At 39.7% G+C, this 14549-nt stretch overlaps 1 protein-coding gene across 1 annotated transcript; it reads left to right on the forward strand.

Moving 5' to 3' along the window:
- The first annotated feature begins 1385 nt into the window (after nt 1–1385).
- On the forward strand, nt 1386–10852 carry cep126 (centrosomal protein 126). Its single transcript, XM_070906553.1, has 11 exons — nt 1386–1420; nt 1667–1786; nt 3143–3288; nt 3384–3489; nt 3663–3837; nt 6150–8118; nt 9398–9516; nt 9858–9927; nt 10263–10472; nt 10598–10662; nt 10760–10852. The coding sequence occupies exons 1-11, from the start codon at nt 1386–1388 to the stop codon at nt 10850–10852; spliced, it is 3108 nt and encodes a 1035-aa protein (XP_070762654.1).
- The last annotated feature ends 3697 nt before the right edge of the window (nt 10853–14549 follow it).

Genomic DNA, 14549 nt, shown 5'->3' on the forward strand with positions numbered 1-14549 from the left:
TCATTTGTTGAATACATTCTGGTCCCGTTTTTGAGATTATATAACTGTTTATATATCAGTTTAATTTCCTTGATTTTCCATAACTGTGACCGATAAGCCCCAAAAGGAAGATATTAAAGCACTTTGTCAAACTAATAGAGGATTTACGCACAGCAGAACTGCACTGGCTGTGCCATAAACTGAGGTAGAGGGTTAAGGGATTATTTTATTTTTATTATTATTATAAGAACTATTTGTAGGATTGTGGTGCGCAGGCTACAGGCAATAGTAGCACCACTACTACTCTATATGGTGTTTGACACACTGAAAATAGATTTGATGTAGTGACCCCTGTCTATAAGAGAGCATAAATAATCTGGAAAAAGCAGATTTTCCTAAATCCTCTTAACTCATGGCGCCATCAAATGTAACAGGTAATAACCTGTTATATTTTATGAGAAGCATCATCCACGAGCCGATATAAGCCATGCAAAAACAATTATAAACTGTTTCAAATTAAGGTGTAGATATAGTTCTCCAAACATATATTTGAAATTTCATTAATACGCACTTTGGGGTGCATGTAGCTAGAGGTCATATATCATTTTACTAAGGTTTATTTTATATATTATACATATTAGTACATTTTATGTCTTTGTATGCCGGTTTACATGTAAGAGGGCAGATAACCGTTTTAATATTAACATAAATTTAACAAAATCATACAATCAGTGATGACTTTGATATTATCTCACTAAGGAACTGAAAACAATGCTGGGATATTAAATATTAAAAGGTGCTTTCACACACCGGCCTTTTCTTAATCTTTACTTTGACCTATCTTAGTTCTCTCACTTAAAGGAAAGATATTTTAAATGCATATAAACAGGTATACACTTTATGAAATAATAGCACTGCACAGTGCAAACACAAATACATGTACTAATACCAGGACATTAAAGGTATAAATTACGACACTTTCCGGTGTACCTGAAGGCTGCATGCACGCATTGAGCCCTGCGCTCTCTGCTGGACATGGCGGGTATAACCTCCACGCTCTCCGTTGTCAAGGAACCGCGTCCTCGGTTGCTATCATGGAGGGACTGTACACAGACAGAGTCAACTAGAAAAGTGACAGTTTAGCCGGATTATTTCTTACTTGTTTTAAACGACCAAAGAGGCAGTGCTGCTTAAGGAGAGGCTGCTGCGATGTGGATTCAAACATTCCCATTTCCCGAAGTTTATCTTCGCCCTGAAAATGGTTGACTAAGTTGGAACCAAGTACAGCTGACGTTAGCTAAAAGGGACTCAACAAGCCAAGTTAGCAGCTAGCTTAGGCAGCAGCTTTGCTGGGAACTGAACCTGTATGTCTGCCCGGTGTCAGCAAGGATCAGCAGCCTCTGAGGATGCAAGTTCTTCAGGACAACTTCTTCTACCACTCGTATCCTATAAACGTTTAGTTATTTATCCTGTAGAGTTATTATAGAAATGTGTATTAAACGTCTAATGTAGAGCTGTCAGTTAACCATTGACCATTGAATCACTCTAATGACAAAATATGGATATAACCAGCCTGTATGATAACGATGATCAACTTTTATTCACTCAAGTCAAAGGTTACATTTAGTTAGGTGACACACGTCTACACATTGTCATAAAACTGTTCTCCTTAGCTGCTCACGTCTAGAAATTCGAGGCTGGGAGCTGGTGGACGCCTCGAAGATGAGAGACAACTTTTGGTTGAAGAGCAGAAGTTATGCAGAGTCAGAGCTCGCAAGTTCTCCCTGGAAACCAACCGACGCAGGAAGTCAGTTTTAGAGTCTAATAACTAATCATTGTTGTTTGTATTTTAGCGCTAATATGATGTGTCCACTTCTTCCTGGAAGTAGATGCTGCTTTGCTGGTGTACAGTATGCACCACCTCCTGGACAGACAGCGTATGGTGCTGTCCTGGGTTTAGCACCTCTGAGGGATGGATGGTGTTGACAGGATTTTGCAGTCTAGACCTGGAAATAGATCTGTTGGCCCAGAGGGTAACTGTGGGCCAGAGAAGTGACTGAAGCGTCACCTCTCTGACAACTAATCCCTCACAGATATTAATATCCTTCTAAATTTGTCTTTCCATACTTATCAACAGGGATAAAAGTGTTTCTGTTTTTAAACTAAGAGCTTGAAAGAGTAGGTTGATGCAAGAATAGCTTTAGGTGGAGGCCAGATTTATTGTGTAATATTAGAGACCGATTTTGGTTTTACAGGGGCAGATGATCATTATTCCTTAAACATAATGTAGATTAACAGTTTAACAGTGTGACACATGTCTGTACTACAAGTTATATTTGTTCTTTTAAAGGAGGGACAACAGTGTGATGGATGAAACCTTTATGCACTGATCAAACTGTTACAGACTGTCAGAGTGTATAAGTCAGTATTAAATACAGCACACTGATGCTGGTAACCAAAATACTGCCTGAGAATTACTTTCATACAATTTTTATACAATTGTTTTAATCGTATCAGATAAGCAGAGAAGATTTGAGCTTCAAATCAAAGATAAACTCTTGAACTATGCCAACAAAAATGTTTTGATTGTAAAGCAATGCTAATATCTGCTTGCTTCCTTTCATGTTAATGTGAACAAGGCAGATTAATTAGGTACAAGTTTGCATATTTAAATTATAAGGACTAGTGTCACATCACTTCACGCCTTATTAGTCTCAAATTGAATTCCGTATTATTCAAAATGTTTTTGCAACTTTGCAGCTCCAATAAGATTAATTTATATAAAAAGATATTAGATAATAAATATAAGATAATAAAGATTATGCTTAATTTTAATAGAACAGAAATGTGTTAACTAAAAGCTTGCTTTTTGTAGCTGTAAACACTGTATAAACATGTATACTGCTCATGTTGACATTGATTACTGTACCGTTTTAACGAATTACAAAAAGCATTAATGCTGAACTTGATTGACCCTGTTGACGTTATTGTCGGCTTCCTCTGTGAACCCAGTAGTGAGTGGTAGCGTTAATTTATTAATGACTCTGTTGAAAACATATCTCGAGGAACGCACTCAGGTTTCTGCATCCAAAACATGGCCAGTCTACATTTAATCAGTTAAAATGTGCCTCAGGTTCATGCTCTGCTCTTTGTCATGGCCCAGGGCTCTGGACGAAAGACGGAAGCAGTGGGACGCGCAGGAGCAGCGGATGAGAGAGAACATCCTACAGCAACGCAGACAGCGAGTACAGAATGCAACTGAGCGCTTCCAAAGGGCCCATCTGCCTCCTTCTCAGAGACGCAGACAATGTTAGTGATGTGTCTGACATATGCCTCTTTGAGCTGAGAAATAATACACAACAGTCTTGACACATTTCAGTTTGTTTCTATGTTTTCCTTTACAGGTTTTAGAAGAAATGTCTCAAACATTGAAGATGCACTCAATCAAATTCAAGGCAGTTCATACACCCGACAGTCCTCTTTCTTGTCCAGCAACTCTAACGTTAGCAGGTAAAAAAATTCAGATTAATAATTATATAAATTCTCATGTGTCCTACATGCTAAAATAGCCACATCACTGCTGTTGGATTAAAATCTCATACTGTTACTCACATTTTGGTGATATTTATGTTGATTTGTAATATATTGAACATTTTATTTATATTTTCTGTTTTCTCTTAAAGAAGCTGCACTTCCTCCCCTAAGCCTCCCACAGTTTCTAAATCCTCCCACCGCCAAGCACTCTCTGCTGTGGAGGCCTACACTAAACTGCTTCAGGAGCAGAGCATGAATTGCTTCAAGAACAGTCAACAAACTGAAACAAAGACACAAGAGAAGCAACAAGAACACAGTCCACAGGTATGCTGGCTCTGCCATTTGAATGTGCAGGAAACACGACGTTTTGCTGGCATTCTCACAAAGATGTGTTATTTCACTTTATTTTACTTTATATAGATGTGTTATTTCACTTTACACGTTATTTTCCCTTAATTTTATTTTATTCCAAAATAAGTTATTTATGTCATTTCATCCCTCCCCTTTGTAAGATGTTGCATCGTCTCTCACACGCACAATGGAGTGTCTGCTGCCTCTGTGCTATCACCAGACTAAAACCAGACGGTTGACTGTTGATGATGTTAAGTACTTGCTTGGCTACCATCTTCTTAAAGTTTTGAAGTCTATAAATTGGCCAAAAGTTGTTAAGGATGAGAGCAGAGTCTACTTGGGGCTTTTTGAAGAGAAGTCTGACTGTTCCTGTCATGGCCAGATGAGAGACAGCAGTTTATTAGAACTGACATAAATGGCAAGCAACTGAAATTAAATCTCAGGCTGACACTTTAGTTTCTGTCATTTAAAATGTTAAGCAAACTTTATTTTTGTCGTCAGCCAGTCGTGTCTGACTGTAGCATGTAGACACACTGTTACACACACTAGTACTCTTATTTCTGAGTTTTCTATTTTGAGTTGCTTTTCATGAACTTGTACCTTTCGAAACACTCTATAAACCAAACCGTTGCTTATTCACACTACCAGCAATTATAGAGCAACATTATCCTGCTGTTCATTTGAAGTCGTGTTTCGGGCCACCTGGCACATATAAGTCCAATATTCACCCACTTTTAGCTCTGTTTACGATGTCAACCAACTCCTGAGGGAAATGTCTGGCTCTTCAGCTGCTAAATGCTCCACTATGTCACCAGCTAGTTACTAACTGTGCCTGTCTGCTGTTTGGTGTTGAGCAGGTCGTATACAGTAGGTGTTTGGAGCCTTTTCTCTCAGAACAGCTGACTGCTGCAGCCAAAAATTAGCAATGAGAGTGAACCAAACCAGTAAAGTTGCAGGCCAGACAGCTTAACAGTGTGTTCACATGTGCACTAGTATCCTGGTTTTGAGTCAGATCCTGGTTTTGATCATATTCAGGATATGAATGTCAGAAACCTGGTTATTTGTATCCCTGTTTACATGACTAGTATCCAGGTTTCTGATTATCTGTGTTCAGCTGTGTCTTGATTTCTCACTGTGTCAGTCAATATGTTCTGTACAGAGAGTGTTCAAAAACCTGGATATGGTGTTTACATGACACAGAGTCCTGGTTTATATTGCACTCCAGGTTGCATAACCAGGTTTTTCGAAAGGATATGGTGTTTACATGCACGTAACCGGCATACTCAAAAACCTGATCATAACCAGTACACTTGTTTGCATGTCAACACACTCACTGAGCTGAAACTCAATACAAAGCTCTCTAAAGTCAAAGGGCGCTGTAGATTTAGATGATAATTCTCTGTAGGTTGATCACTGTGAGCGACCCCTTTCACATTGTCATCTGATATATGTTGTTATTAAAAAGATATAGATTATAACAGCTTTAATCAATCTGTCTGTCTTCTCATGTCTTGATAGAAACTGCATAATTACACCACACATTCACACTAAAACTAAAAACCGGGGTTCAAATATTAATGCCTCCAATGTGGTGTGTGAGGAAAAGTACGTTGAAAGAATGAGTGCTTTGATTAGCTTAATCACTTGACATTTATCGTAGCTAATTTATTTCACATAGTGATTAAGATATCAGGCAGTTCAAATGCCTCTTTTTTGAGGCCTCATCCTACATAAGTAGACTGCTAGGGGGCAGCAGTGTGACATGAGCCCTTTCCTGCACCAAGAGTACCCCTCTTGGCTGCCACAAGCTTTAGCACCCTCTGGTGAAATGTGTGTGTGGGTTGGGTTTTCAAAAAAATTTCTTATTTTTAACAGAGATTCTTGATTTGCTTTTGTGAAAAATGTCTGCCTCTATCAATGACAGCACAGGGCAGATGCTTGTTAGTGTGGGACTTGAACTGATCTATGTCTAGGTCTATTTACCTAGGTTTTACAACAACATCTGTGAGATTCAAGTGTTGGTGAGGAAGAATTAAAACATTTAAGAGATAAAGTGTTATCTGAGCCTTGAAATTGCCTACTAAGAAGTACTTAGCATCAGTAGAGCTAAAAGAAGTTCACTTTCTAGGCCTCAGTTTCTCTTTTCCACTCTCTCCCTATCTCTCTCTCAAACACAAACAGCTTTTATTTTAGATCTGTGTTCCACCTCCAAATATATTGTATGGAAAATGTAAAACATATTATTATTTTCTACTCATCGCCTCTCTTTTGCTTCCATATTTCAGGACAGCTACCTGTCTGATTGCTGTAATTCTGAAAGCCTTTCAAGTAAGGACAGTTTGGAGAATGAGGACCACAGCACAAAGAATCTACAGTGTTCCTATTCATCATTCTTGCTTGACTCAGAGAAGCCCCATCCAGACCTGAGAAAGCAAAATGTTTTGTGTCCGACATCAGACCTAACTTCTCTCTCAGCGATGATGTTTGGTGGAGATAACTTACCCCAATCAAAAAAACTGCATGAACCTAAACAGAATAAACAAGAGGACTCTGAAGGGCCTAACAATAAGATGCACCTTCCTTCAAAAGCTTCTTGGGGTTGCACATCTGTTGAGCAAACGTGTAAAACAGAGACCCAGCCTGCTCTGCACAACTGCAACCGATTAACTCTTTGTGAAATTATTAGCGCAGACCCAGAGCACTTTGAGGTAAACTCCCCACAAAACAGTCCCAATGACAACATTATTGTTACAAATAGAGTTGCTCCCGGCAATAGAGCACTTCAGTCTTCATGTCCTAAACAAGAGGCTCAGTTGGATCTCAGGCAGCAGAGGGTCCATGATGACAGACAATTAAAACATCCATCAGCTACAGAAATTCTTTTGCCTGCCAAAAATGGCAACAGCAAAGACATTTTGTTTGGGGCTCCTCCAAAGCCAAATATTTTCTTGAACAATATCACAACAGATAATGCCTCGCAAGAAGGAACTCTTCAGCAAACAGGAAAAGAAAACCACTATCTGTCATCCCAGAAAGAGCCTAGTGCTTCCATAAACAACCTCAATAAGGTTTCAAACTCAGAGCCCAAAACTGAGAAGCCCATTAATACAGCATCGATGCAGCATGCATGCTTGTCTAACATTCAATCAGACACTTACAAGTGCCTTAAGTGTCCTGAAGAGGAAGTACAAAAATTGTCCGTTTCAGTGGGGACATCTCCTTCAGTATGTGAAGTCCGATTCATTAAAGGAATCCTTAAAAAGCAGTCCAAATATATGCCAGGAGAAACTGCATGTGTGTATGGCTCAGCCCATTTGATTTTTGCAAAACAAGTAGCTTTAGCGATCAGAGATAGTGTTGAATTGAGTAGAGCAAAAACTAAGGATGCAGAGGGCAACAACACCGTCAAAAAGAAGCTGCGCTGGTTTGATGAGGTACATGTGGAAAAAGAGGACAAAGAACAAAACAAGATGAAACAGATGAAAGGCAAATCTTCCAATACTTCTCAGTCAAATAACAACTCAGAGGACCACCAGCTAAGTCTTACTACAGTCTCAGGGGCTTCCAAGTCTGGACCCAGCATGACCCCTCCAGCCTCCACTGGTTATCACTTTACAAAGCAAGCGTGGGCAGATGTTGGGGTTCAAGTCAGCTTGCACCAGGAACGAGCAGACGAGGTCAAGGTGCCGTGGAGCAGCACCAGGACCGGTGGCCCCAAGGTCCCTTGGAGAGAGCGCTCTGCCAGAGCTGGAGCGGGTCCTGTTTCCTCGCGGACTAGAAAGGGCACTGTCATACGACCTCAATCTGCCACCGAGGTGAGTCAGATTGCCAAAGCCCAAGGGAAGATCATGGTGCCCCGCCCACCTCCTAGGATGGAAGCGGTGGAAGAAAAGATGTCGTACATCACTAAGACTCCATATGGCATGGATCATGCAAGTGTCAACTGTAAACAAGCTCTGGCTGTAGAGGCCCTGCACAAGGACAACTCTGAAGGTGTTTTCTCACCTTACACACATCATGTAATCAGAACAGATAGCTCTGTTATGTACACACCGCTGCCACCCTCGTATAGCTGCCTGTCAGAGGGCAACATGAAGGGCACGCCCAGCTCAGGTCATCAGGAAACTCAAGGCTGCAGTAGAAGAAGAGGGATGGTGTACAATGAAAAAGGCCTATGTTTAGATTGCACTCCCACAGACCAGGAGATCTCACAGCTCTGGCACGGTGTCCGCAGTGCCTTAGCCACCAAGGATGGTAAAGTATATTTTGGTTGACAGCCCCTCACACAGTTTCAGCTTGGTTGTTGTGATTTTCATGCATTTTCTCTCGAGCCTATTTCTTTGTAAACATTAGCTATCAAACTTGAAATTTCCAGTTAACAATGTGAGTACCTGCTACAGTACTGCATACTGATCTCTTTATTGCTTTATCGTTAACATACAATTTACAATCGCACTCTTTGAATCTGTTCTTTCATCTGTAAATGTCCTCACATATAATCACATTGAATGGAAAATGCAGTGAATGAGCTGCATGATGTTTGTGTGCCAATTTTCAAAGTCGTTTAAGATTCCCACGAGATATCTTTACACTGGAAAGCTATTTTTCATTATTTGCATCAATATGCCATGTCTTCTTTGGCGCTTAGTGTTTATCACTTTTTTATGTTTTACTAATTCTTTGAAATTGATCCATATAATAACTGACATACTGTTCTTTTTGGTTCATGTCATGTTTTGATACTGAAAAGTTAGTCTTGATTACTTGAGAAAAGGAAGCCAGTAATATCTGGAATAGTGGACCTTAACCCTAAAAACTTCCTGCCTCACAATGGCCTCAAGGCAGTGCCAATCTGTCCCATGTTGCCATCAACGGTGATGGTCTTATCAGCCGTCACAGGAGTGAGGGACTTCTTTCTTACACCTTCTACTGGTGAGATCAAACGTTGGATCTAAACCACGTTTTTCCAATGCATCAAACTATAATATTAACAATGTACATTTAATGTAATTACTTAATTTGAGGTGAACAGATCCATGTTGAGCTGCACAATATAGACCAAATATTAGATTTTGCTTGCAATATCACTGTTAGCAGGACAAATAGAAAGCCCTAACAAAACAGAACAACAACAACAAGTACAGTACAATGTTAAAAATAAAGTGGTATCTTTTTTTGCATGTTGCATTTTAGGTCTCAAACTAATCTACGTTGTTTTCTCGGCTTTCAAGTCTCAATTCTCAATTTCGCTAACCTCGTCAGCAGTGTGTGGTTCCTCAATATTACAGCCATCTTTTAATGTGTATGTTTTGCTCCTTTTATTCCATACACTTTGTTTGGAAAAATTCTACACATTTGCAGTTCTTATTCACAAGCTTAACATTATCTGTTGTGATTTTCAGTCATCTTTATTGCAGAAACTATTTCCTCTTTAGAGGACCACATGGGCCCTGGACTCATACACGTTAGTTAACGTTATCATTTATGTTAATGTAGTTATGTTTTTTTTTTTATGTTATTTTAATTATTTCAGCAAAAACCAAGGTTAGAAGACCGGCCCTGGAGAGTGGGCGAGTTGTGAGGAAGTCCTGCGTGGAGCAGAGCAGACAGCCTCCTGGCTCAGGGAACAGAAGGTTTCCTCAGCCCTCTCAGGTACATGCATGCAGCTGCCCTGTGGGGAGGAAGAGTGAGAATAATTGCTAAAGATCAGTAAATGGGTGTGTGTTTGAACTTGTTGAATCTGTCTTGCTGTCTTTAGTGTTGGTGAAACTGACTACACGATTTATGCTTCTCAAGGCAAGACTTTCCGGATGGACTTGAGTTGTCAGTCTTTATAAGAAATAAGCGTTGATGCATAATGTTTTTGTTTACAACTTGCTCCACCTGTTTTTGTGCTTTATGCCTATCAGCAGTGAACTATTGGCTACATGAATTTTATTTATGGTTAATCTAAGACTTAAATTACTTCACATGTTTTTTTTTGTTTTGTATAGCCAACAAAAAAGATCACAGAGCCAGTCAGGATGTTTTCCAGTACTCAGGACAAGGCCTTTCCAGATGAAGGTATTGTGTTTACTGTGTGTCTGTGTTTAGGTTTCTATAAGACTTAAAACAAACATTTAACTTCTATAGTCCGCAGTACTAGTTCAACATTTCATTTCAGACTTCTCTCCTGCATGTATATTATTTAATGTATAACCAAAAAGAACCCAATGTACCCAAAAGTTCTTAGGAGTAATACCGTTCTCAATCATTTTAGCAGGACAACAGGAACATCAGGAATTTTGACAGACAACAGCACAGCTGTATTTTACATGTAACTGCATAAAAAACAACAATTGTAAAGTGGGAACAGGTGAGAATGCATGCCTTTGATGTGGCTTTGCCGGTGCACTCAGGTTTGGAGAGTATGGCACAGTTACACCTGGCTGAAGTACACACTGAAGGCCGACTGGAAGAGAGGGATATTGTGGCTGCCATGGAAACAGCCCAAACACAGAGGCCTGGAACGGTGCAGCAGCGCAGCCAACAGCAGGGACTCACCACCCTCTCCTTGGAAGAGCAGAAAATCCTCCTCTCTCTGGACAGACTCAACCACCAGCTGTACTGTGAGCACTTTGTAAAGGCTGCTTGCATTAAGCCAGAATTGATCGATTAGATTGTTGTGATAGGAAGTATTAATATGTTGTCATTTCAATGCATGATAACCAATCCTGCCTGTTACTATTTGTAGGTGTACGGGAACATGTGGGGGGTTATGCTGGCACGCGTGGCCTCGTACTTATTGATGCACCCTCGGTAAGTATGAATTTCTAAGGGATTCATTGCTTGCCTCAACACATAAGGTGACTTTGTTGAACATGGTTTATAACTCACCTTTTTCCCCTGTTTTCAGACAAGAGAAGTGAAAGTCACGAACCATCACACCGTGAAAAGTCACCGTGCATCCTCAGCTAACAGCTGCTCTCGATACCACAAGAAATTCTGACTAAAGCATGTGTCTTTTTCACAGTCACAGTGGTCTTCTTTCCCATCAGTGCATTACCCCTGTCCTGCATTATACTGTATAACCAACCACTTTATCACCCTGAAAATGGGTTTAGTCTCTTTTAAAACTAAATATGTCCACTGTAGTAACTTCAAGATCTGAGAGACCAGCTGAAATGGACTGTGGAGACAGTAAGACATATCAGCAAAGTTAGACCAAACTGAATTTTTAAGTTGGTGAGTTGAAATTTGTTTTGTATTTTTGCCATCTGTTTGGACAAGAACACATTGTCACAAAAAAACTTATTTTAGCTTTTGTTGAGCTACTTACTTTAAAGCAATCAAATTGTGTGTCAAGTGCCTATGAAAATGATACTGACTGCAATTTGTTTTTATTTCACAAATGAAAAATGGCCCTTCTTGTAATTGACACATGACCAGCAACAAATGCAAAATATACACTGTAGATTTGTATAAGATTTGTTTTTATTTTTAAAGCTGTCTCCTTCTGTATTTATTTTATATATTTAAAAAATTATTTTGGGGACCATATTGGCTGTGACCTGAATAAAGTGTGTGGTCAATTAACTGATAAACCCACTGGGTGCAGTGTAGTGTTAGTATTTCCTCAACGATGCATAGCACAGTCAATAAATGGACTGAGGACCGGATATGGTTTATAGAGAGAAGTGTTGTAACGTTGAAGGTGTGTTTGATGGCTGTCGAAAGGACCATTATGTCTTGTGCAGTAGACTCAACCTACTGGCTCAACAAGGTGAGCCTCTGCCAGAGGGCTTCCAGCCTTCTGTTGCAATTGCATCTGCCCTGAACTTTGCTCTTGCTTTAGGTCCTGTTTCATTTCATATTGTTCTTAAATTAGAGTTAGAACATTAGTAGTCTAAAGCCTGTATTAATTTGATTTTAGTTATCATTCGTTTCTTTATCTTCCTTGACAAAAAACAAGTGAATCGGGGGAAAAAAGCTGCAGGGATTATTGAGTTCAGTTGCCCCTCCTTCTCCGGCGTGTCTGGTTTTGCCCTCAGTCAGCCTGCTCGGACTTGCTCCAAGAGGTGGAGGAAGCCCAAGCTCATTTGAAGAGTCAGGCTCCTATCGCTGATGGAACCTTTTTTTGGTTTAACTGCAGGTTTCTGGTTCTATGCATACATACATACATTCTTGAGTGCTTCAAAAAGGGGCTGTAAACAATGATGTGACTGTGGTGTCTCACTGCCATGTAGAGTCATGCATCACCTCCTTGTTATTTTACACCAAAACTGAGAACAGACACAAAAAGAGGAAATATGCTCAGCTTTGGTGTATGATGATGCCTGTAGCAGCAGAAGTCCTTTGGCAAGTTGTGTGCAAAGACATTCTCTAAAGGACAAAAGATGTCCACTGTGGTTATTTGAGGAGGAGATCCATGTCACTTCTAAGCCAATGGGCATAAGGTGATTAGAGAGGAAAAATACTGACACTTTATGTGAATAGGTGTGAATTCTGATATTTAACGTATTTAAGTATTACTGAATCAAAAATGTGTTCAGTAGAAACAGACAGTCCAATCAAATGACCAGGCCAAAGAAAGGTGTTTCAGTTTCAATTTTATGTACTGTATTGATATAAAAGGGTTAGCAAGCAAAAAACATGATTAATTCCTTCAACTTCACTTGCATCGGTGAGCGAATAAATCTGAATACACATATAAAAAAAACAGTAAAATCATGCACAGTAAGAGTTAATCTGTGTAAACTATCTGCACAGCATTGGCCAAACTTTATTCAGAACACTCTGCTGCAGATTGTCTCTGAAATCTGTTCTTGTTGGCCTACTACCGTTAATGTTCAGAGTCATTATACCACACAATGGTGAGCTTAATGACATTTAAGCCTTAACCAGCACAACACCCAGAAACTCAACAAGAAAGGGCAAGAGTGATGAAAATAAGGGAAGACGTTTCCACAGATGCAAGTTGAAGCTTGTGCTTTGGTCCGTTGTGAAGCTCATTCTCACAAGTACTTTGTCATGTTTTGTTGCAGTCCATTTAACGTGCAATGAATGAGTGTCTGGTCTGGCTCTTTCTGTAAAGCTCAATAATTAGTTGGATGCATGTAAAAAATAAAAATAAAACTGACTGGATAGTTGGTTACAGCTGTGTTCAACAAGATTGCATATTGCACCAACAGAATATTGAAATTAATCTTAACTAAAAAACAAAGAATACAGAGTAGAGATGCAAAATGGATGAAAGGAAGATTTTATTCTTAAAACTGAAAAATTATATATGATAAAAACGCTAAAAGCTAACATACCATACTTATTTCCATTGTGGTCCTGACTATAAATTGTACTTGATGGATTTGTGAAGGGAATGCAGACAGAAAGTTGTGTGCGTGTGTGTGTGTGTGTGTGTGTGTGTGTGTGCGTGTGTGAGTGAGTGTGTGAGTGAGAGAGAGAGAGTGTGCCTGTTTGTTTATTATGATCTACACTCACAGACTGTATGTACCCATTAAAGACTGTAGGGGGCACTCAAGCTCCCACCTGCCCATCCGTCTGTAGCAACACCGTGCGTCACTATATCCGATAATAACACCAGACCGACGCTGTTTAAAACTGGGAGGCCTCATATAGCCGCCCTGTCTTTCAGGACATCAGGCTGATTCATGGAAATAGAGCCCAGGAAAGTGTGCCTACTGATATTCCGCAGAATCCAAACAAACCCCAGTGAGACTGAGTCGCTTCAGACGGATGAAGAGCTGTTGACCAAAAGTGACCAAACTCTGCCAAGTGGGTGGTCCCCTCAGGGCTGCCGGGACACTGCAGTCCATCTCTTTAATGTGTCTGAGTGCGTTACAATGATGTGAAAATGACCACTTTCACCCAAACAATGGACATCTCTTGACTGGCAGCATGTGTGTCATTCATAAATCAAAATATGTGGGCACAGACATTAAAAAGTTCTCAGACAACTGTGGTGCGATTTATATCTTCCTTCACATCAAAAAAAAAAATAACAGGACAAATATGAATTCCTATGGGACAATTATAGGAATATTATTGTGATACAGGACAGGAAATGAAGCGTCCACAATGAATGACATAATACCAGGATTTCATAATATTGGACTTGTTGTATGCAGCGTTGCCGACTTTTCGAAATTAAATTATAAATCCCGGTAAATGAACAAACTAAACTTGAGACGTGCAACTGTTTAGGAACGAAAGCATGTGTATGTGACTGGCAGAGGGAAGCTCTTTAATCTGTTCATCGGGGCTTTACAGTGTCTGCGGGTATTTAACAGGGCTTCATAATCATTCATTCAGTGGATGTATGGGAAAAAGAGTTGAAACAGCCTCTGTATCCAAAGAGAGTGGATCTTGACAAAATGATTTCTCAATGGAAGAGGGGCCTCATTAGCATAACAATTGTGGGAACTGCATGGATCTACTTTTCATGAGCACTGTAAAAAAAAAAAAAAAAAGAGAGAGAGAGAGAAATAGTACCATTATACATACTGATGAGAGAAAGTGTGGTTTTGAATGATTGAAAATTGTTTAAAATCGTTGAGTTGTGAAAATGTATGTTGCGTCACCATCTATGGCCAATGTCCAATATTTTATAATATTTTATACATAAACACTGAGAAATTTAAAAGCTAGTAATGCATTAAATCCTGTAAGAAGTTTTAAGTAACTCATAA

This window comes from Enoplosus armatus, chromosome 5 (assembly GCF_043641665.1).
Source record: "Enoplosus armatus isolate fEnoArm2 chromosome 5, fEnoArm2.hap1, whole genome shotgun sequence".
In the NCBI taxonomy this organism is placed as follows: Eukaryota; Metazoa; Chordata; class Actinopteri; order Centrarchiformes; family Enoplosidae; genus Enoplosus; species Enoplosus armatus.